At 34.8% G+C, this 22,353-nt stretch overlaps 1 protein-coding gene across 1 annotated transcript in view; it reads left to right on the forward strand.

Moving 5' to 3' along the window:
* Window positions 1-22,139, forward strand: part of camk1da (calcium/calmodulin-dependent protein kinase 1Da) — a 66,412-nt gene extending 44,273 nt beyond the window's left edge. The window contains exons 4-11 of the mRNA XM_048155235.1: window positions 957-1,095; window positions 1,179-1,305; window positions 9,490-9,565; window positions 13,162-13,274; window positions 13,711-13,789; window positions 15,228-15,315; window positions 15,509-15,791; window positions 17,137-22,139. Coding sequence (XP_048011192.1) covers window positions 957-1,095; window positions 1,179-1,305; window positions 9,490-9,565; window positions 13,162-13,274; window positions 13,711-13,789; window positions 15,228-15,315; window positions 15,509-15,791; window positions 17,137-17,267 — 1,036 coding nt within the window. The 3' untranslated portion in view covers window positions 17,268-22,139. The remainder of the gene's footprint in view (window positions 1-956; window positions 1,096-1,178; window positions 1,306-9,489; window positions 9,566-13,161; window positions 13,275-13,710; window positions 13,790-15,227; window positions 15,316-15,508; window positions 15,792-17,136) is intronic.
* The last annotated feature ends 214 nt before the right edge of the window (window positions 22,140-22,353 follow it).

Genomic DNA, 22,353 nt, shown 5'->3' on the forward strand with positions numbered 1-22,353 from the left:
AAGAAAATAATCCTAGGTTAAAATAGTCTCTCCAGAACTGCTGCTTTGTCCAGTATACACTTGTGCATTTGCTACCTTAAGGGGCAATTTCTAATGGCTAGATCTACTTATTTTTTTTTTTTTTTTACAAAATTTTACACATAAATGTTAGTTTACTTCATGTGGCCTACATATAGATCAAAACAAAAGATGAATTAGTAGGCCAGAGACCAGAAACATCACAAGCTGGCTTTGATCTTATGGTAAAAAGGTATTTAAACAGATCTTAGGAGTGTATATATATATATATTTAATTTTTGTTGTTGTTGTTAGTTGCACAGCACCTCGAAAGTCTTTCAGTTTCAAGACAGTTTTTGAGCCAGCCACCAAAGACTATAAACTAAAGGGAGTCGACCTCCTGCTAAGCGCCCTAAGGGGGAAAGAAAGAGGTGGAAAAAAGGGCATGCATTATAAATGTATGTCCTTCCAGAAGGGGGCACTATAGTCTTAATAGTTTGAAAACCACCCCTGCTGAAACCACACCAAGTCCAGCCTAAGACATTCAATAAGCATCAGTGTGCTCTGGAAAGCCAGAATTGCACTAATGCACGTCTGCACTAATGTCTCCAGCTTTGAGGTTAAATTTGCCTAATTGTATGTAGAAGACTTTGAATTTACATAAGAATGACTGCCTTAATGCAGGCGCATGAGATCAAGAGGGCAAACGTCATTGAGTTCTTTGCCGAGGCTCCTCTGTGTGACGTCTGGGTCTTTGAACTTACAGTGATGAGATAAAGTCATTTTCCCTTGAACTCAGATCAGTTCTTATCAGAGTCGACATGCAGCACCCCCTACAGGGCATTTCACATAAATTACAGTCCTGCAGTTGCACTGTACAGTATATTATATATCTATTGTTTTTAGTGGTCTCTCAGCTCTTTGTTGCGGTCTCTCTCTCATTCTCTCTCTCTTTCCAGTGTATCTGGAGGCGAGCTGTTCGACCGGATCGTGGAGAAAGGTTTCTACACTGAAAAAGATGCCAGTACACTCATCAGACAAGTACTAGATGCTGTTAACTACCTTCACACTATGGGCATCGTACACCGAGATCTCAAGGTGAAAGACCCACGCCCACATTCGCAGTTATTGCTCTGGTTTAATGTGTTTGATTTTAATGTGTTAACGTGTTTTGTCTTCAGCCAGAGAATTTGCTCTATTTCAATCCTCAAGACGGCTCAAAGATCATGATCAGTGATTTCGGCCTGTCTAAGATGGAGGGGACGGGCGATGTCATGTCAACAGCCTGTGGAACGCCAGGATACGTGGGTGAGAGTTTAGATATGAAAGAAAGATGGAGATGATTTTGCTTCGCTATGTGTTATGTATTTGAAAAAACATGAAGGATTTTGTATGTTGTAGACGTGCATGTTAATATACTGTGCATGCAAATGTGTGTATGTAGATTTTAGCTATTGGAAAGTGACTGCATGTTTTGGTTCATTTGTGTGCGGCCTGTATCTGCACTTGAAGCTTATTCTTATCTCAGACTGACAGAACTGCCCTATAGTCGCATGCTTTTCCCCTGCGATTAGAGCGACTGCTGCACTTTGAGCCAACATGGCCGTATGCGATGCTGCATGTGAAATAACAACACACAGGCTGGGTACAAACACTAAATATTGAATTAGAAAATAAACTTTTATAGTATGTGGTCAGGAATGTTGCTATTAAAAAGAGCATTTGTTAATTGAAATAGAAGCTAAAATAATAATAATAGATGAAAAAAATACAAATGTTTTGACTTTAGAAATGTTGCCTTGGCAAATAAAATAAGTTTAAACTGCTAAGATTAAAAGCTGAAATAAAAAAAGCTCAATAGAAAACAAATAATAAAAAATAATTGCAAACAAATTACAAAACCACATAATAAATTTACTAAAACAAACTAAAATTAAAATAAAACGGAAAACTGAAAAATTAAACTGGAAAAAGCTCATTTAAAATATTATGAAATAGTATAATAAGTATATAAATACTAAAATAACACTGGGTGGTATTCACATAGTACTCCGAGGTAAATGTCCAAAAAAACAACAACAACATAACATCAGACGTACTGAAATAAATATCAGTACAATAAGCAGCTAACAACTATTTTTACAGCATTTATTAATCAGGTTCAATTATATACAGTTTGTAAATACAATTTCTCATTGTTAATAGAATCCATGTTTGTTCATAATACATTAACTGTGTTCATTTAGTGAAATGTTGAAAAAATATGAAATCATGTAGAAATAAACATTAACCAAGATCAATAAATGCTAACACTTTATTTGTTACACGTTACATGTAGTTACTGTAGTAATAACTATAAATGATTCATAAATACATCAGTGTTTGGGTAAGTTACTCTAAAAAAGTAATTAATCACTAGCTACTAATTACATCTTCAACAGTGTAATTAGATTACTGTAATTACTCTCTCTTGCATTACTTTATTACTAATTACTTTAAATCCCATATCAACCTCCACCAGTTGAACAATACAAGGATAGACGTGAAACTGCGTGTGAAACTACACTCTAAAAAATGCTGGGTTAAAAACAACCCAAGTTGGGTTGAAAATGGACAAACCCAGCGATTGGGTTGTTTTAACCCAGCGGTTGGGTTAAATGTTTGCCCAACTTGCTGGGTAGTTTTATTTAAACCAACTATTGTTTAAAAATTGCTATATGGCTAGCTTAAAATGAACCCAAAATAGTTGGGAAATTAAAAACCAGATGCAATTAGAGGCAACAATAATAGACAAAAGGTGAATGTTTATTAATAAGCTTTAATATTTTATTAATATAAATTATTCATTGAACATTAATAAATGTTCATTTCCAACATACTTTGGGTTAATTTTAATTAAGCAATACAGTAATTTTTAAACAATAGTTGAGTTAAATAAAACTACCCAGCACGTTGGGCAAACATTTAACCCTACCGCTGGGTTAAAACAACCCAATTGCTGGGTTTGTCCATTTTCAACCCAACTTGGGTTGTTTTTAACCCAGCATTTTTTAGAGTGTATTCTTTTAAATAAATAATATAAAATTGCACAAATTATTCAACTGGCCAAAATATTTAAAGGGAGTAGGTTGCATTAAAAACATACATTTTAAAATTAGTATTAGAGTATTTAATTCAATCACATCAGAAGTAACTGTAATTAAATTACAGAAAAATTAAGAGTAATCCATTACTTTACTGTAATTTAATGAATTTTCCCATGATGAAGTAATTAACTACATAAAAAACTGAATTACATGCAACTAACCCTAATCCAAATCACAACCCTATAAGTACATGTAGTTAATTAATATTACTCAGTACTTGAATGTATAGTTACACTGTAACAAAGACACCTTAAAATAAAGTGTAACCAAGAATTGTTCATTGTTAACCAATGCAATAACTAATGTTAATGAATTGAACCTTAGTCCAAAGAGTTACCCAATAAACAAATCAAACAATGGCAGAAATGCATTAAAATGAATAAGAAGCTAAAGTTTGTAAACAAACTTTGATGTTGGCTTGAGAAAGCCTGAATGGCCTGAGTCAAAAGAGCCAAAGCACACATTCTTGTATTTACGGCTGTAACAAACAATTTTGATGATTGATTAATCTAATGATTTTTTCCCCCCGATTAATCAATTAATGAATCAGTTATTTTTTGGCCCCACTAGTCCATAACTAAACCAGACTAAGGTCACCAGCGTTTATTTGCACATGGTTTTCATGGTAGTGTTGAGTTTCCTACATGCCTCTTCATGCATGTGTGTTTAAGACTGTCTTTACGTGCAAGTTTCCATGGTAACAGTGTTTAAATGGCGCTGTGGTGGCTATAAAACAACGCTTCAACCAGTTGCATCCTGGGCTGGGGTCGGACGCTGCTGTGCGTTAGCTTTCTCTTCAATGGAAACACTAGACTCCAGCCTGAATGAGAGCAGCACGCAGGCATGCGTTCTGTGTGTGTTTGCATGAGCGTGTCTCTGGCATGCCCTCTTTTTGTCTTTAAATGGTAACGGTCTCACACCAAGCTCTCCGAATCAAATTTAAGGATCAGCTGCCGTCATCATTTTCTATCCTTTAGCTCCTCATCTTTCTCTCTATTTTTGTTTTGTCTCTCTCTCTCTCACACACACACACTTCTTTAGTAGATACTTCAAATGTGATGATGGGATTATATTGATCATAGCCTCAAAATAGTCTGTCTTGGAAAACATCCATTCCTGCAGTCCTAAGACAGGAAAGAACTGTTTAGTTTTCATTGGGAGATGAATTCAAGCAGGTTTTGTTTGCACATACTCAATTAAACTGCAAAAGAAGCCTGTATGACCTAATGCAGTATGTATGTGTTTGTGTACTTAGCAGTGTTGGGGAGTGTAGCCACCATACTATCTAATAATAATGACGGTACCTGAGCTGTTCAAAGTAGCAAACTTTTACCAATACAAACTACTTTTTCCAAAAAGTATTGGTTTAATTATTGTAGTTTTGCAAAGCCTTGCAACTGAGTGAGCATCACTGAATTGGCCCGATTTGTTTTAGTAAAGCATTTGTTTTGATGGTTTATTTCAATGAACCGTTGTGTTTATCACTATGGTTTTTTGTTTCTTAAGTGTTTTAAAACATTATTTTTGGGGTAACACTTTATTTTAAGGTGACATAGTTACAATGTACTTACTCAAATAAGTATTGAGTAATATACATGTACTTACTATAGAGTTACGATTAGGGTTAGTTACTTTTAATTATGCATAATTTACTGTTATTACTCTAGTAAGTACATGTAGTAAGATAACGTAACTACATCACCTTAAAATAAAGTGTTACCGATTGAGATCCTTTCAGTGGCATTAGATATACAGTACAGTCCAAAAGTTTGGAACCACTAAGATTTTTAATGTTTTTAAAAGAAGTTTCGTCTGCTCACCAAGGCTACATTTATTTAATTAAAAATACAGTAAAAAACAGTAATATTGTGAAATATTATTACAATTTAAAATAACAAAAAAAAGTAATTTACATTTCACAAAGTAATTTATTCCTGTGATGGCAAAGCTGAATTTTCAGCATCATTACTCCAGTCTTCAGTGTCACATGATCCTTCAGAAATCATTCTAATATGCTGATCTGCTGCTCAAGAAACATTTAATGTGTACAATTGTACAAAATATTTGTGTACAATATTTTTTTTCAGGATTATTTGATGAATAGAAAGTTCAAAAGAACAGTGTTTATCTGAAATCTAATCTTTTGTAACATTATAAATGTCTTTACTGCCACTTTTGATTGATTTAATGCATCCTTGCTGAATAAAAGTATTCATTTCTTTAATTTCTTTTCAAAAAAATAAAAATAAAAATTCTTACTGACCCCAAACTTTTGAACGGTAGTGTATAATGCTACAGAAGCTTTGTATTTCAGATAAATGCTGTTCTTTTGAACTTTCTATTCATCAAGGAATCCTGAAACAAAAAGTACACAACTGTTTTCAACATTGAAAATAATCATAAATGTTTCTTGAGCAGCAAATCAGCATATTAGAATGATTTCTGAAGGATCATGTGACACTGAAGACTGGAGTAACGATGCTGAAAATTCAGCTTTGCATCACAGGAATAAATTACTTTGTCAAATATATTTAAATAGTACACAGTTATTTTAAATTGTAATAATATTTCACAATATTACTGTTTTTTACTGTATTTTTAATTAAATAAATGTAGCCTTGGTGAGCAGACGAAACTTCTTTTAAAAACATAAAAAATCTTAGTGGTTCCAAACTTTTGGACTGTACTGTATAGCTCAGTGTTTATGTATTTACTCTAAAGTTGCTAAAATCATTTAAACTAAACAGTTATTGTTGCCAAGTATATTAAGTATGCTTCATGTAAGAACTGCAGTTTAAAAAAGTATATAAAAAAAGCCACACAGTGGACATTTTGAATCAGAGTTTTGATTCAGTGAAACATGTTGAACTGATTCACTGAACTGAATCAAACCTGCCATCTCCAACAGAATTTTTGCTATGCATTGGCTCAACAAAAAAGTTTGCATCAATTTTTTTGAGTTATGACAACTTTGAGTGAATTTACGTTCAACCAACAAGCTACATTGAGTTAGCGGAACTTAATAATTTGTAGCATAAACACAAATTTTTAAGTCGCTTTATCTACCAGAGTTGGAACCCTGGAACCAATCTGATCTATTTCAGTTCAAATCAACAGCTATCATAGCACATGCACTAACATAACTTATTTAACATGTATATTTAATGAACAGGATATTATTTGTCACTGGCATTAGCACAGTCATTGCTTATAGAGTCAATATAGTGTTTAACTTCATTTGTCTATTCTTCAGCACAATGGTAACTACAAAAACTTCAACATTACAGAAACTCTTTTAAATGTCAAACATAACAGCATTAAATACTAACAGGTCTTTCCGTTCACTAAAAACAAATAAATTAACACTTAATTTCAACATTTATTATCCATATCCAGTCCTAATGCAAAGCATGCTGGGAACTAGAAATCCACTGCCTAATTTCCGAAGTTATCAAGACAATTTCGTTAAAGGGTTAGTTCACCCAAAAATGAAAATTCTGTCATTTATTACTCACCCTCAAGCCGGTCCACACCCGTAAGACCTTCGTTAATCTTCAGAACACAAATTAAGATATTTTAGTTGAAATCCGATGGCTCAGTGAGGCCTCCATAGGGAGCAATTGACACTTCCTCTCTCAAGATACATAAAGGTACTTAAAACATATTTAAATCGGTTCGTGTGAGTACAGTGGTTCAATATTAATATTATAAAGCGACGAGAATATTTTTGGAGCACCAAAAAAACAAAATAACGACTTATTTAGTGATGGCCGATTTCAAAACACTGCTTCATGAAGCATCGGAGCACAAATGAATCAGTGTATCGAATCATGATTCAGATCGCGTGTCAAACTGCCAACGGCTGAAATCACGTGACTTTGGCGCTCCGAACAGCAGATTCGACACTGATTCATTTGTGCTCCGATGCTTCCTGAAGCAGTGTTTTGAAATCGGCCATCACTAAATAAGTCGTTATTTAGTTTTTTTGGCGCACCAAAAATATTCTCATTGCTTTATAATATTAATATTGAACCACTGTACTCACATGAACTGATTTAAATATGTTTTTAGTACCGTTATGGATCTTGAGAGAGGAAATGTCATTGCTCCCTATGGAGGCCTCACGGAGCCATCGGATTTCATCAAAAATATCTTAATTTGTGTTCCGAAGATTAACGAAGGTCTTACGGGTGTGGAACGACATGAGGGTGAGTAATTAATGACAGAATTTTCATTTTTGGGTGAACTAACCCTTTAAGTTACTACAACCTAATTTGTTTTTGTTTTTTTCAAATTTGAGTTTAAAGTACAGATGATATTAAGTTGATGTAATGATCAACATTATTATGTCAACAGAACAGAACAAAAGAATTAAAACAATTAATTAGAATTTTAACTTGCAACCACTCATTTATTTAAGTTGAACAGGTCCCCTGAATTACTTACTGAAGTTTATATTGTAACACTCACATACTCAAGCTGAGGTAATGACCAAATAAAAAGAGAAATTCTCAGTGTTGCTCAATTGTATAAGGCCAGCAAAATAACTGTAAATATATTGTGATGATTTAACATATAACACAACCCTAATTGGGATCCTTGTACTTTGTTTTGTTTAATTATATAATCTGACAATTATCTAAAAGATATTGCCCTCATAAATAGCTTTGATGTTTTCCAAAAGAGTAGCTTCACTTTAGTTGAAGTACTTTATGAATTATGCAACACTTGTAGCCCGGAAAGCTACGGTTTGAAAGCATCTTCCTCAACGCTGCTACCTGTGTGTTTTTGGGAGCTGTTGTTTAAAGGTTATAGAGTTTCTATCATTTCTGATGGAAATGTGCCTATTTCATTTTAAGAGCTTTACAGAAAGCAGCTTTCATAAGTAACAGACTAGTCCAGGACGCAGACACAATAGGCGACTCTAGGACAAGCTGAAGCCCTAAACCATAGAACCAAAGCTTTTGTGTGGTGAGTGAAAGCTTGTTTCCTGAAGGGAGGAAGAAAATCACTAGAGGCAGAATAAAAGAATAAATTTAGAAGGACTCAGGAGCTTCAACCTCCTGTGGAGAATAACAGGATTATGAGCATGCGAGTGTGTGTTGCTCAGTCTCAAAAAGTTGTTTGTCCTGATGGTAAATTGAGTGCCCTTCATGATTTCTATGGTTGTCAGCTTTCTAACACATGCATGCACATACAGTACAGTTCAAAAGTTTGGAACCACTAAGATTTTTAATGTTTTTAAAAGAAGTTTCGTCTGCTCACCAAGGCTACATTTATTTAATTAAAAATACAGTAAAAAAACAGTAATATTGTGAAATATTATTACAATTTAAAATAACTGTGTACTATTTAAATATATTTGACAAAGTAATTTATTCCTGTGATGCAAAGCTGAATTTTCAGCATCGTTACTCCAGTCTTCAGTGTCACATGATCCTTCAGAAATCATTCTAATATGCTGATTTGCTGCTCAATAAACATTTATGATTATTTTCAATGTTGAAAACAGTTGTGTACTTTTTTTTTCAGGATTCCTTGATGAATAGAAAGTTCAAAAGAACAGCATTTATCTGAAATACAAAGCTTCTGTAGCATTATACACTACCGTTCAAAAGTTTGGGGTCAGTAAGAATTTTTATTTTTATTTTTTTGAAAAGAAATTAAAGAAATGAATACTTTTATTCAGCAAGGATGCATTAAATCAATCAAAAGTGGCAGTAAAGACATTTATAATGTTACAAAAGATTAGATTTCAGATAAACACTGTTCTTTTGAACTTTCTATTCATCAAATAATCCTGAAAAAAAAAATTGTACACAAATATTTTGTACAATTGTACACATTAAATGTTTATTGAGCAGCAAATCAGCATATTAGAATGATTTCTGAAGGATCATGTGACACTGAAGACTGGAGTAATGATGCTGAAAATTCAGCTTTGCATCACAGGAATAAATTACTTTGTGAAATATATTCAAATAGAAAACAGTTATTTTAAATTGTAATAATATTTCACAATATTACTGTTTTTAATTAAATAAATGTAGCCTTGGTGAGCAGACGAAACTTCTTTTAAAAACATTAAAAATCTTAGTGGTTCCAAACTTTTGAACTGTACTGTACAGTATACTTGTATATTCTCTTATAAAGAGCTATAAACATCTTTATTTTCTGTTATTTCATTCTAAAGAGAAAAACAAAAACATGTTGTTGAAGTTGTTAAACACGTGAGTTTGAATTCTCAGGAGAGATTTTATATACAGTAGTTGCAAGACTGAGTGAAAAGACAGGAATGGAGCGATTTGTTAGTCTCAATCTGATCGGTTTCTTTCCCTCTTCTCAGCTCCAGAAGTTCTCGCTCAGAAGCCGTACAGTAAAGCTGTGGACTGCTGGTCTATCGGAGTCATTGCCTACATCCTGTGAGTACCCAGAATGCCGCACTCATCCTTTCATTTATAAGCTGAGGAATCATTCAGCTAAGGTTTGAATGAGACTTGCATACAAAAACAAGATCGGAAGAAAATGTTTTGACAAATGAGTAAGTGACCCATCTCTCCTGATCAGCTACAGATGTTGTGCCCCAACATCTCCTTATATGGTGCGGTTTGATTACAGCAGAAAAGAGTTTGTGTCTCACAAATATTTGAGATGTTGATTAATGGAAGATTTTTGTATTTTCTGTGGTTTTAGCAGATGTTTTACGGAAACTCTATCTTACCAATAAATACCGTGGTGGTACAGTGTTACACTGATTTATGAGATGCTAATGCCATGGCACTGACATATTATGAAGGATTCACAAACTCGTAGTCATTGGTATTTACACATAGGGCAGGGTGAATTGGGGGAAAATAAAAAAAAAAGGTTAAAATTATATATATAGGTTTTTGCCAAATGAACACAATCATTATCACTTCAAATCATCACTTATTTGAAGCAATAAAACATTAGTGATAAACAACCATTTTTACTTGCCAATATTTTTCTAACACATTTTAATATCTAAATAATAGCAATCAAGTGTTTGAAATGTATATGTCTGTGTATATTAGACATTTACATTTACATTTATGCATTTGGCAGATGCTTTTATCCAAAGCGACTTACATTGCATTATACTATAATATAGTATAGCTAGTATTAGTGTTGTCAAAACTACTGACTTTGGTACCAAGTCGAAATTTTAAAAATGTGAGCATTTTGTGCTCTGTTGAGCAGATTCTTAAACACCTCTGATTGGTCATTATGTTCACGCACTCAACAGATATGTCTGTGATTGGCTACAATGATCAACGCTTACACAGATACACACAGGAGCGTCTGAAAGCAGGCGTCTATGAGCGGATCCCTAATATATCCCCTGATAGACAGATCCGATGATAGACGCCTGCTTTCAAACGCTCCCGAGCATCAACGATGTCTATTTACAACATGAAGCGTTGATCATTGTAGCCAATCACAGACATATCTATTTAGTATGTGAACACAGTGTCCAATCAGAGGTGTAAGAATCCGCTCAACAGCGCTCAAAATGCTATGGGGAAATGCTGGTATCTCACATTTTTTAAATTTCAGTATCGACTTGGTACCAAACTAGTGTATATGTAGATTTCGTTAAGTCATGAAACTTTTCACACCCTTTTCATGGTCCTTTACATGCAATCTGCAATCGATCACATCATTACCACATGGCACAAGCTGATTGGCCTCTACTGATCGTGCAGCCAATGAGATTGCTTGCTTAACATTTAAAAAAATGTCAGGTTCAGTGTTTGCTGTAAGCTAGTCATACAGCACTCAGAGTTTCTCTGAAATCCTCCACCTCCCCCAGCTCCACCTGCCTAGATCTGCTATGGGATTTTTGTATGTCATATATTTATGCAGCATATTTATTTATTTATTTTTACCAAATTAACAATCATTTTCATTTTTTGAAGCAATATAACAATAGTGATAAACAAACCTATTCCTATATTTTCTCTAAAACATTTTAATATCTAAAAAAAAAAAAATAGCATGTGGACTTCATTGAACATTTTTGAGTGATTTTTGAGTTTGAATCGATTCACTGGAACAGACAGTTTGAACTGATTCAGGAAAATGAATCAAACTTGCCAGCTCTAACTTAAGAGTCACATATCTTTAGGAAACCTTATGGCCAAATAAAAAGCTTATTAAATAATTTTAAATATTCATGATATTGCTTAATTTTATATAGCCAGCAAAATCATTGTGAATATAGTATGACTATTCAATAGCCTATCATTTGAAAATTCCCTACACTAAAAGTACATTCCGCCCCCCAAAAATCATGCCGATTCCTCTGTGGTATCTTCATTTCACCATCTTTTTGTCTCTCAGTATGTTGTCTTCCATTTTTTAGTGTGAGAATGTTCATAAGGATACTGAGAATGTGTCATAAAAGCTGTACATTTCACATGAGCTGTGGCCATCTGTGCTTCTCATTTCACTGGGTCTGAGTGGAGACAAACCAACATAGAAACAAGCTTCGCATCACCTTCTCGCATCTTAGTCTGCTACAGATCTCCATGTACATCTGAGTCGATTGTTTTGATTTGGTCTTTCGATCCCGGCTGCTTTGGGGCGACTCCTGCGCCAACACAAACACTCACACTGCCTGTCAACAAACTGTCCTTCAGATTGCGGCTCCCATCACTCCTACTCACATCTGTCCTGATCCGAAGTATTCACATTGGTGACAGTTTATTTCGATGGTCCACTTTAGACAATCTGCTAACTATAAGAAACATTTACAATTACATTTCAACTAGCTCTCATCAGAGTATTAGTAGACTGTCTGTTTAATATCTGCTAACACTTTATTTTATGCTCCCCAAACAGACATTCTACTGACTAGAAGTAACTCTGCAACTACTTGTCAACTTATGTAAATTATATAATAAAACTGAAAAAATCCCATAACAAAATACTAAAATGGAAGCTGAATTGATACAAATAAAATCAATTAATACTATAAAACTATACACGCTCAGAAAAAAAAGGTACAAAAGCTGCCACTGGGATGGTACCCTGTAAAAATGTTCTACTATGTACAATTTAGGTACTAATATATACACTTTTGGTACCCATATGTACATTTAAGGTACTAATATGCACTCTTTAGGCACAGAGTTGTACCTTTTGAAAGGGTACCGCCCCAGTGATAGCTTTTGTACGTTTTTTTCTGAGAGTGTATAAATACTACTAAAAATAACACTGGTGTGTTTACTGATAAGGGCCTATGCCCAGCTCTTCCTCTGAGCCGGTTGACCGCTAGAGCTTGGAGTCAGATCTTATGGATGGTTGGCCTCCTCTCAGGTGTGATTATTGCAGTGACAACCGGCCAAAACCGTAGCTAATTCTCTTAGCGTCTGATTAGCTAACCCAACGAGAAGAAAGAAAAACACAAAGCTAATGGGGTCGAAATCAGGCAGAAAATTACCTTCCTTTTCTCCCCCACTGCCTCTGTTCCCCATGAGGAAAGGTATTTTAATGGCTTTGATGATGGGAGGAGAAAAACATTCCATGAGATTTGATTTACGTTGCTCAGGTTTAATCAGCTGTCTTTCTTTTCCGATTTCCAGAGGGGTTTATTTACGCTTATTTATTGAGCGTAATGTTTACTGTTAAATCAAGGTGTCCGCTGATGTGTTTTAGAAGATTACAGTGATAATTTAAAGGGATTGTTCACCCAATAGTTTACTCTGAGCTAGGACTATTAATTGCCAGTATGACAAAATGAGTACTATAAATGTAGTCTTTATGACTTTTGCTTCAAATATTGTTGTGGAAAATGGGGGAAGGGGTACTTGAAGTCAAAAAGGTTGAGATCAACTGGATTAAATGTATATCTTGTGTCGGCGCCGATAGCCTAGTGGGCAGCACCAACATATAGCGATGTTGCGCTTCGGGTGACCTAAGTCCTATCATAATAAAAATGTAATTAAAATGTATATCTGGAAATTATGTTGTGAACTCATGTGTTTTCTTACAGACTGTGTGGTTACCCTCCCTTTTATGATGAGAATGACTCCAAACTCTTTGAGCAGATCCTGAAAGCGGACTATGAGTTTGATGCCCCGTACTGGGATGATATTTCTGATTCAGGTATATCCACTCTGAGATGTGTAGAAAAGAATCACATCATGCTTATGGTCTGGTTTATGGGTGTTTAATCTATAACACACTCACTTACTCATCCATCAGTAACCCCACATTCTGCCAGGAAGAGTGGAAAAATGTTTTATAGGAAACTCTGGAATTCGCTAAACACTACGGGCAATAGCTCTATGAAATTCTTCCAACCTACAAATCAGGGAACAGTGAATGAATCCAAATTTTGTTGTCAGTGTTTCCACTGATAAACTCAAAGTCTCAGTTTTATCTCACCCTGAGGATGAATGTGGCATACTGTAGGGTCACTACATGAGACAATTTCTGATGCCTTGACATGTCAGTTGGGTTTAATGGTTCTAAGCTTCTGTGCATGTATGTTATGTAGGTTTTTAATGTTAAACTTATAGTTTTTATGTTTAATGTACAGCAAAAGACTTCATCAGCTGTTTGATGGAAAAGGACCCCTCAAAGCGATACACATGTGATCAGGCCCTTCGACATCCCTGGTGAGTCTAGTGCTGTCCTGGAGTCCTGGATCTATTTTTATACAGTATATATGGTAGGGATATTGTAATTCCTAAACATAAATTAATAATAATAATAATAAAAAATTGTTATTATTATTATTATTATTATTAATATTTAGAGAGTGATACTTTCATCTATGTAATAAATAATTTTAAATGTAAAGAATATTATTATTATTATTAAATAATTAATAATCATATTTTAAAGTTGAAACCGCTTTTTATATTATAGCAATAATTTTAAATTAATTTGTTGTTGTTGTTGTTGTTGTTATTATTATGTTACTGTACTTTTTATAATGAAGAAATACTTTTAAATTAAATAATATAAAAATATTTTATAGTGAAACTATCAGTAATTTAGTAATAATTTCAATAAATAATTTCATTTAATTTAATAATTTAAATAGTCAAATTTATTAATAATTTTTTATTTCAAATAAATTTAATAACTTAAATAATTTATTAAAATAAAGCAATAATTAATAAAATATTAATAAAATAATAATTAATTAATTTGTTAATAAAAATAGAGTGAAACTATCAGTAATTTAGTAATAATTTTGATAAATTCAATCATTAAATAATTTAATCATTGAAATAAAGTATTAAAATTAAGCAATAATTTTAAATTAATTTGTTATTAATAATAATAATAATAATAATATATACCATTAAAACTCCTTTTTTATAATAAAGCAACAATTTTAAATTAAATTAAATTGTTATTATTGATAATAACCAGTTCTTCTGGCAAATAATACAAAACATTAACCTAACTGTAGGTGAAATTGTCTGAATGATGCATTTAATAAAGATAATATTGTAACAGTAACAAGTAGAACTCTGCAGATCATTGTTCTTTATGATTTATTTTGTTGGACTGTCATTCAGGTCCTCTAAGACACTTAAGCTCTACCAGAACAATTAAACTGTGACCTCATAAACAGCATTTAGAGACTGAGTTTTATTTCACTTTATTAATGTAACATTTCATTCGTATTAGGTGGAGACACTATCTGCGTCAGCCGGGGATTGCATGTGTGTTCTGAGTATTAGGCTGAATTCGGTCTCTCTATTATCATGCACCAAGATCTCTCTCAAGGGCAGGAGGAAAGCTACTGAATAAACGCTAGCCAATTAAGACGCAGCACCTAATCTCACATTATGTATTCCGAAGCACTAATCGGCAATTAGCACATCCTCTACAGGCACCTTTAACAAGCCTTTACCGAACACAGGAGTTTGAAAAAAATTGGAAAACAGAAGGATTGTAAACCATAGGGAATTGACACACTTTGGAGTAAATCAAAGTGCTTCTTGAGAGAAGAGGAGAGATGAGAGGAGAGGAGAGGACATCATTGTACGTGAAGACAATGAAGTTGCAAGGTTTTGACTTCTTCATTTTACTTTCCAGGATCGCAGGAGACACCGCTCTCTGCAAGAACATCCATGAGTCCGTCAGTCGACAAATGCGCAAAAACTTTGCAAAGAGCAAATGGAGAGTGAGTACAAGTGACATTGTGAATAAGACCAGAAACACACATTAAGTATAGTCTGAACACATATTATGTAGCCACAGTAGAAGTGTTTGCTTAGACTAGACTATTCTGTACATTTTGTCCCCAAGAGTCAGTCTGTGAGAATTGTCTGTTTCACTTCTCACTTTCCATGACTTCTTGTCTCTACATATAACAGCAAGCCTTCAATGCCACGGCCGTGGTTCGCCACATGAGGAGACTGCAGTTGGGCAGTAGCATGGGGAGCAGCATGGACCAATCGAGCTCCGCCAACCAGAACCGCATACTGAACGCGAACCAGACGCCAGCTGTACTGCCCAACACCACACCAAACACAACACCAAACACAACACCAAACTCCACACCGGCACTTACCCAAAACCACAAACCTGCACCCAACCCAAATGCCGTTCTTATTAATGATATGACCACAGGAACCACCTCTATACCACGCAAAGACTGTAAGTATAAGTTTTTACATATTTATATTAGCGCTGTCAAAGCAATTAATCATGACTAATCGCATCTAACATAATGGATTATACACACACACACACACACACACACACACACACACACACTTTTATGTTAGATGCGATTAATCGTGATTAATCAATTTTATAGCACTAATTCGGCAATTACTAATGAGATTAATCGCATCTAACATAAAGGATTATACACACACACACACAAACTTTTATGTTAGATGCGATTAATCGCGATTAATCAATTTTATTGCACTAATTCGGCAATCACTAATGCGATTAATCGCGATTAATCGCATCTAACATAAAGGATCACACACACACACACACACACACACACACACACACACACACTTTTATGTTAGATGCGATTAATCGTGATTAATCAATTTTATAGCACTAATTCGACAATCGCTAATGTGATTAATCGTGATTAATCAATTTTATAGCAATAATTCGGCAATCACTAATGCAATTAATCGCATCTAACATAAAAGTTTGTGTATAGAAGCCTTTGTTAGATGCGATTTGTCACGATTAATCGATTTCATTGATCATTGTTTTCAAAACCATTAGTGTTAAACGATTAATCACATCTAACAAAGATTGTGCACGTGTGTGTATATATATATATATATATATATATATATATATATATATATATATATATATATATATATATATAAAAGATTTGAAAGTACTAATTTATATATATATATTTTATATAAAATTATTTAACATTGCAAACATTTTAAAGCTTCAACTTAAACTTATTTAGTTTAATTCTATTTAGTTCTAGTTTTTCACCTAATATTTATATTTTAATATATTTCAGCTTTATTTTAATAAAAAAAAAAAACGTTTAATAGTTTTAGTTTTAGTTAACAATAAAAACCCTGTTCATGATACCAATCAAAATGTTGAAGGATGAATAGCATGGTATGTTTTAATAAAAAGAAAAAATATTGTACGAAATATGTGGAGAATTATTGTTTATTTCTATGCATTGTAAATAAAATAATTTTGATTAGTTTTTTATTTTGTGGAAAAAATACCATCTAATTTTAAATGCATTTACCTTTTTGCACTTCAACAATGGCACTCAAAACTTAAATACAAATATATATATATATATATATATACACACACACACACACACACACACACACATGTATAAACAAACTTTTATGTTAGATGCAATTAATCGCAATTAATCGATTTGACAGCCCTAATTTTTCGCTATAATTACCTAGCCCTAGCTCTATCTTGCAGATATCAGTTTCTATCCATGCACTTCTAACCAGTGAATTTGCATTTGTAGGTACTGTCCCTCCCCACACTTCCTGTTCTCTAGCATCAGCTGCTTCCTCCTCTGCCTCAGGGGTGGAGCCCTGCAGGCCACTTCCTCCCTCAGTTGCGTCGGTGAGCACAGTGCTAACTGGGACCAAGTGACGCCAGGTTTTGCGGGGAGAGAGCTGGGAGGCCACCGCCCTGTGAGCCACGCCCCTCAGCCCACTCCCCGCCCTGCCGTCGAAAGTAAGGCAGAGGACTGACCCATCGCCATAGCATCGCCACTGAGAGGCTAAAAACACTGCGCGCGCCTAATGCACTCCTGCCATTTAACCTCCAGGCCACTAGAGGGTGCAATGCATGCAGCGGCAGGAGACGGAGATTTCCAGCAGATGGCTTCCATTTAGAGAAGTGAATTCGTGCGGCTGGACAGAACTGTGATGTCTTTGCTATGAACGTGCTACGAACCTTGGCAGCCATGTTACGGGAAAAAAACGAACGAGTCAAAAAGAGCGCAGAGGTTTAGGTGCGAAAGTGTGTGCATGATTGTGTCCGCCCTTATAAGAGGACGGCGCCAATGTCAAATAATTCTTCTTACTATATCGTAACATGTCTAGCTCTTCCCTCTTTCCCTCTGCCCCGTTTTCCCCGATTACTTTCTCTATCTACTCACGATTTATTGTATTTCTTGTTAGCTACCATTTTGATCTTTCGGGGTTTTTCACTGATGTGTCATGCTGACCTGCAGAAGTGCTTTTAATAATCACGCTAGACTGTTTTGAGACATTTTCTGAGTCGAGACTTCTGTTTGCACATAAGAGAGAACATTTACTGGCGTTTTACAGTGTTTTTACAAACTCAAAGATGGGAGATTGTCGATTTGAGACCTCACAGTTGGGTTTTAGCATCACAAAGTTCAAGATATCGGTTAAAACATGCAATATGTTTGATTGTTATCTTACTTTACTGGACTTTTTTTTGAAAACGCAGAGAAAAAGCAGTTTGACAAGGCTTGTTGCTGTTACTCTCTGCTTCAAACGTGACTTTAAATACACACAGACAGTAAGTGTTAGTTACTGAATATAGTATAACTGTTACTCAACACAAACACACGCAAATCTCCTGAAAAGCCATGGCAGTGTCTTTCTACGCCCAGTGTACGAGTTCTCAGGGAATTCCGCAGCTGCGCTGGGCACCATAGTGATGCTATCTATACTAACGCCTCCATGGTTTGAGATTGTCTCATCCAGCCAGAATAATGTCAAAAATGTAGATTAGGATGATAGACAGCTGTTTAACTCTAACAAACGATTGTATGACAATTTGACCATGCTGTAAAACTGACGTTATGCTACGTTCATGTCGTATCAGAAGTAGCCTACCACAATTAAAACAATATCAAATTCGACAGTAGTGCGACAGTCGGCCATCGATTTTCTCCACTAGATTTTTAATGATAACTTACAAATCTTTAAAGCCTTTAAAGACCTAATGTGAGCTACAAGGTTGTTCATTAATGCTATATGCTTTTGTCAAAGCCTTCAGCCTTTATTATATTTCTACTTATTTTTTGAATAATAATCGTGTTTAACAGCGGAATTCCTGGTGAAGGACTACATTACCCATGATCCTAAAAAACTACACTCCCATAAAGCACTGTAAATTACATACCCTGACAATACTTGTATGCATATTTTGCAATAAACGTAAAATATGTTGTTTCTATATACACAATCAACGTCTTCAGATAAATAATTTTATATTTATCTGTTGTTTTTAATTGTATTGTCATTTTCAGTGCTTCATGGGATTTGTAGTTCTTTCCCTGAGAAAAGTAGTTCTTTTTTCCAATTTTCAATTGTTTGTAAGTTTGTAATGTAGTGATTGACCTTGTAGCTGGTTGGTTTGGTTCATGGCTTTGGGAAAATCCCTGTGGAAAAACTGAAAAGGTGCACTCTGTTACACATTGGAAACAAGTTAAAGGCGGGACTGACTGTTTTGTCCAACCAATGACAGACAGGGGAGTGTTTAGCGAACCGCTTTGAAACATGTCATTATTTTTCCAATGTTTTATAATGCTAGTGGTGTAGAAACTTCACTTTTAAAGGCAGTTTTGTATAGATACTGCTAATATTTCTATTTAATATGTCATTTTATTATAGACAGCATATCATGGTGTATTTTCTTTGCTCTTCCTGAATTCACGAGAGGTGAATTAATGTGGCTATGAAGTATTTTGACGGAGTCAAGCATATATCCATTTGGCGTTATGATCATTTTTGAATTGTTCATTCTGAGACCATATGAACGCAGCATAACTAAGGACTTTTAGTGACTGTAAACATCTTTCCAGTGGGACTCAAAGTGGCTGAATCTCTAGTATTGGTTTAAGGGCTAAGTTAAGGTTTTTACACTTCCTTATTGATGGGTGACTGGTCTTCTGTCCCCAAACAGCTCTGCTATTATGTCCTGTCTGGTTTTTAAAGTGACTGATGTCTTCTTTGCCCTTTATGGTTTGTTAATATCACAGGAGGGAACCTCGTCTACGGACAAGATTTAGGAGCGTGTGACATTTTCCAAAGTGCCATTGAATATCTTCATGCATTTCCCATTAGTTTCGTCCTGAATGTTTGTTTCAGTGTGGGCGGCACCTCACCGTGAGGGGTTTGAGCTAATGGCTTTATTTTTCAGTCAGGTCATGCATGCACCATTTTGTCTTCATTTTCACACTCGAGAGGAGCTTGTGATCTCATAACAGAAATGCTTTTTCACAAAATAACTGGGGCGATGTTTTTTTATGTTACAAAAGCTATTTTCTTTGAGGTCATGTTAAGAGTGAACCATACTGCACATTTCTGTTAAAACATTCAGCCATTTACGGTCTAAGCATGAGGTGTTTAAATGAATGTTAAGCTCTTTTGATAGTATCTGTGGGATAATGTCGATTACCACAGGAAATAATTTCAATTTGTCCCTTAGTAAAAGTCTTTGCAAAGGCATTACAGAGGGTTTAAAAGCCGAAACGTGCAGCTTATATTTTAGTTCAAGCATTTCTATTAATTTTTCTGTACAAATATGTGTTATTTGAGATTTCTTCTGATTTGTTATCACAACATTTTTTCTTTTGTTGAAATCAACTTCAATAATTAATGTGGTTCAGATAACACAATATTTTGAGTTTCTGTTGATTAAATCAATCCCCTTCATTGTATCAACTCAAATTTTCAATTTCAATGAACTCAAAATTAAGGCAACCAGGTAACTTACTTTTTTAAGTTAAACCAACAATTTTTTTTACAGTGTAGGTCATATTTTCTGACTTGTGTCATGTAAACAGTACCTTGTTGGTCTCTTTGTGCATTTATTTTAAATGAAATTTACCATATTTAGGGGTTGAAATTGGACGTAACTTTGTTCAAACAAGGTTAATAAGCAATTTTTGTTTGACTAGTCTTTATAATGATATTCCTGTTCTCTAAAAACATTTATTTTGGTGCAATTTCTTGCGCTTGTAGGTACATCACTGTAAATGTCATTTTCGCTAATTTCTATAAACTGAGGGACAATTAGAAATGATTTTCTGTGGTAAAAGGTCTATATTTGAGTTGTACCTGGAACATTTTTGGCCTAAGTGTGCATGTACTCTGTGTTTGTGAATGTCACCTTCTTCTGTGTGTATTTATGGGTGTAAAATGCAGGAAATTTGTCTGATATGCTGGTTAAACCCTCAGTTGGATATGCAGAAAAAGTACAGACCAAAACGTTGGGGTGTTTTGAATGAAGATAAATATATACAGTTACTGCCACTCCAAGCCAAATATAAATGTATTTAAATATGATATAACAATTAGGTATATGAATTCATTTTAACATTAAATTCAGTAAATACATGCACACACATGTGCCATGGCTCACACACACACACACACACACACACACACACACATCCTGATCAATCAGTGAGTGCAACGAAGGACAGAAAGGAAGTCAAACACGATCTGTGTTAGCGACGTTTCAGTTCAATTCGATTATAGCATCACTGTCGTCTGTCCGTGTCCAGAGCAAATCACTCCGTGTGTCCAAAGGCTTTGTAAATAGACTGTGATTGTGACGTGTCTATCATGTTGTCCCTGAGGAGATGTTAGTGTGTACGCGTTCTGTCTCTTCATCTCGTTCTCTAAACACTGCCTTTCTCTGCAGTTGTCGGCCACACACTGACTGTAACACACAGATGTATATTCACAAACTTGTGTCTCTATGTTGTACGTTCCGATAAAATCACATTTCTATTGTACAAACTTCCGTCTGTGCACTTCACACGAGCAACGTGGTAAATATTTAACGATGATCGGTTGTGATGCAATCTTTTCCCGACGTTCTAGTTTCTTTCTTTCTTTTTTTTTACCAACTCAGGCGTCACTTTTGCCTCTTACGATGAAAAAGCTGTGACTGACAAGTGTCTGTGCTACCCAGTGACTGTGCAGTTTTAAACTTGTCCCTTGAATGTCGACTTATTTGCAAACTAAGAAAGAAAATACCTTGCAACTGCATCGAATGATTTTATAAAGAATTGCAAGCATGTTAAATGCGCTTTCCGATTCAACCGATTGTTTGCGTATTTTCAAAAGTCCTCACCATGTAAGTATATATGTATGAAGAAATATGTCTGTATCTATATGAATATATATTTAAAAAAATGCAACTCTGGCAATGCAGGCCTTGTGATCTCTGCATCTCTGACACAACCTGTCCGAAATAAAAGTTGCCCAGTGAAATGTGAATTATATACTCATATGCATGTGACAATGATGATCATATTTTGGGAGTGGCATACGAATACTAACTTTACTGTGACGTGATCTTCTGTTGATATGGGGCTTGTATATCCAATGCCTTTGACAATCATCTGCACATATCAGAGTTTATATTCCATGCTGTAAAGCAATGGGGAATGAATGATTGTTTTTTGTTTTTTTCCTTTCTTTCTTTCTTTTTTCTTTCCTTTTTCCTTAAATAAATCCTGAATGATCATGATTTGTCTTTTATGGCTCAATAAGATTAAGGATCCACTCTGTTTTCTGTCATTAGTTTGGTTTGGATCCCGTGTGAGTTGTCTTTCATTAGCGGTCAGTCAAGGCTGGACGTGGCCGGTCTCCCACCAGCACAGAGCTTCAGGCGCTGCCTCCTGCTACTGACTCAAAACAGACTGGAAAGAGACCATGTGAATATCATCCAGCCATGCATGACC

The sequence above is a fragment of the Megalobrama amblycephala genome, linkage group LG14 (genome assembly GCF_018812025.1).
Source record: "Megalobrama amblycephala isolate DHTTF-2021 linkage group LG14, ASM1881202v1, whole genome shotgun sequence".
Taxonomy (NCBI): Eukaryota; Metazoa; Chordata; class Actinopteri; order Cypriniformes; family Xenocyprididae; genus Megalobrama; species Megalobrama amblycephala.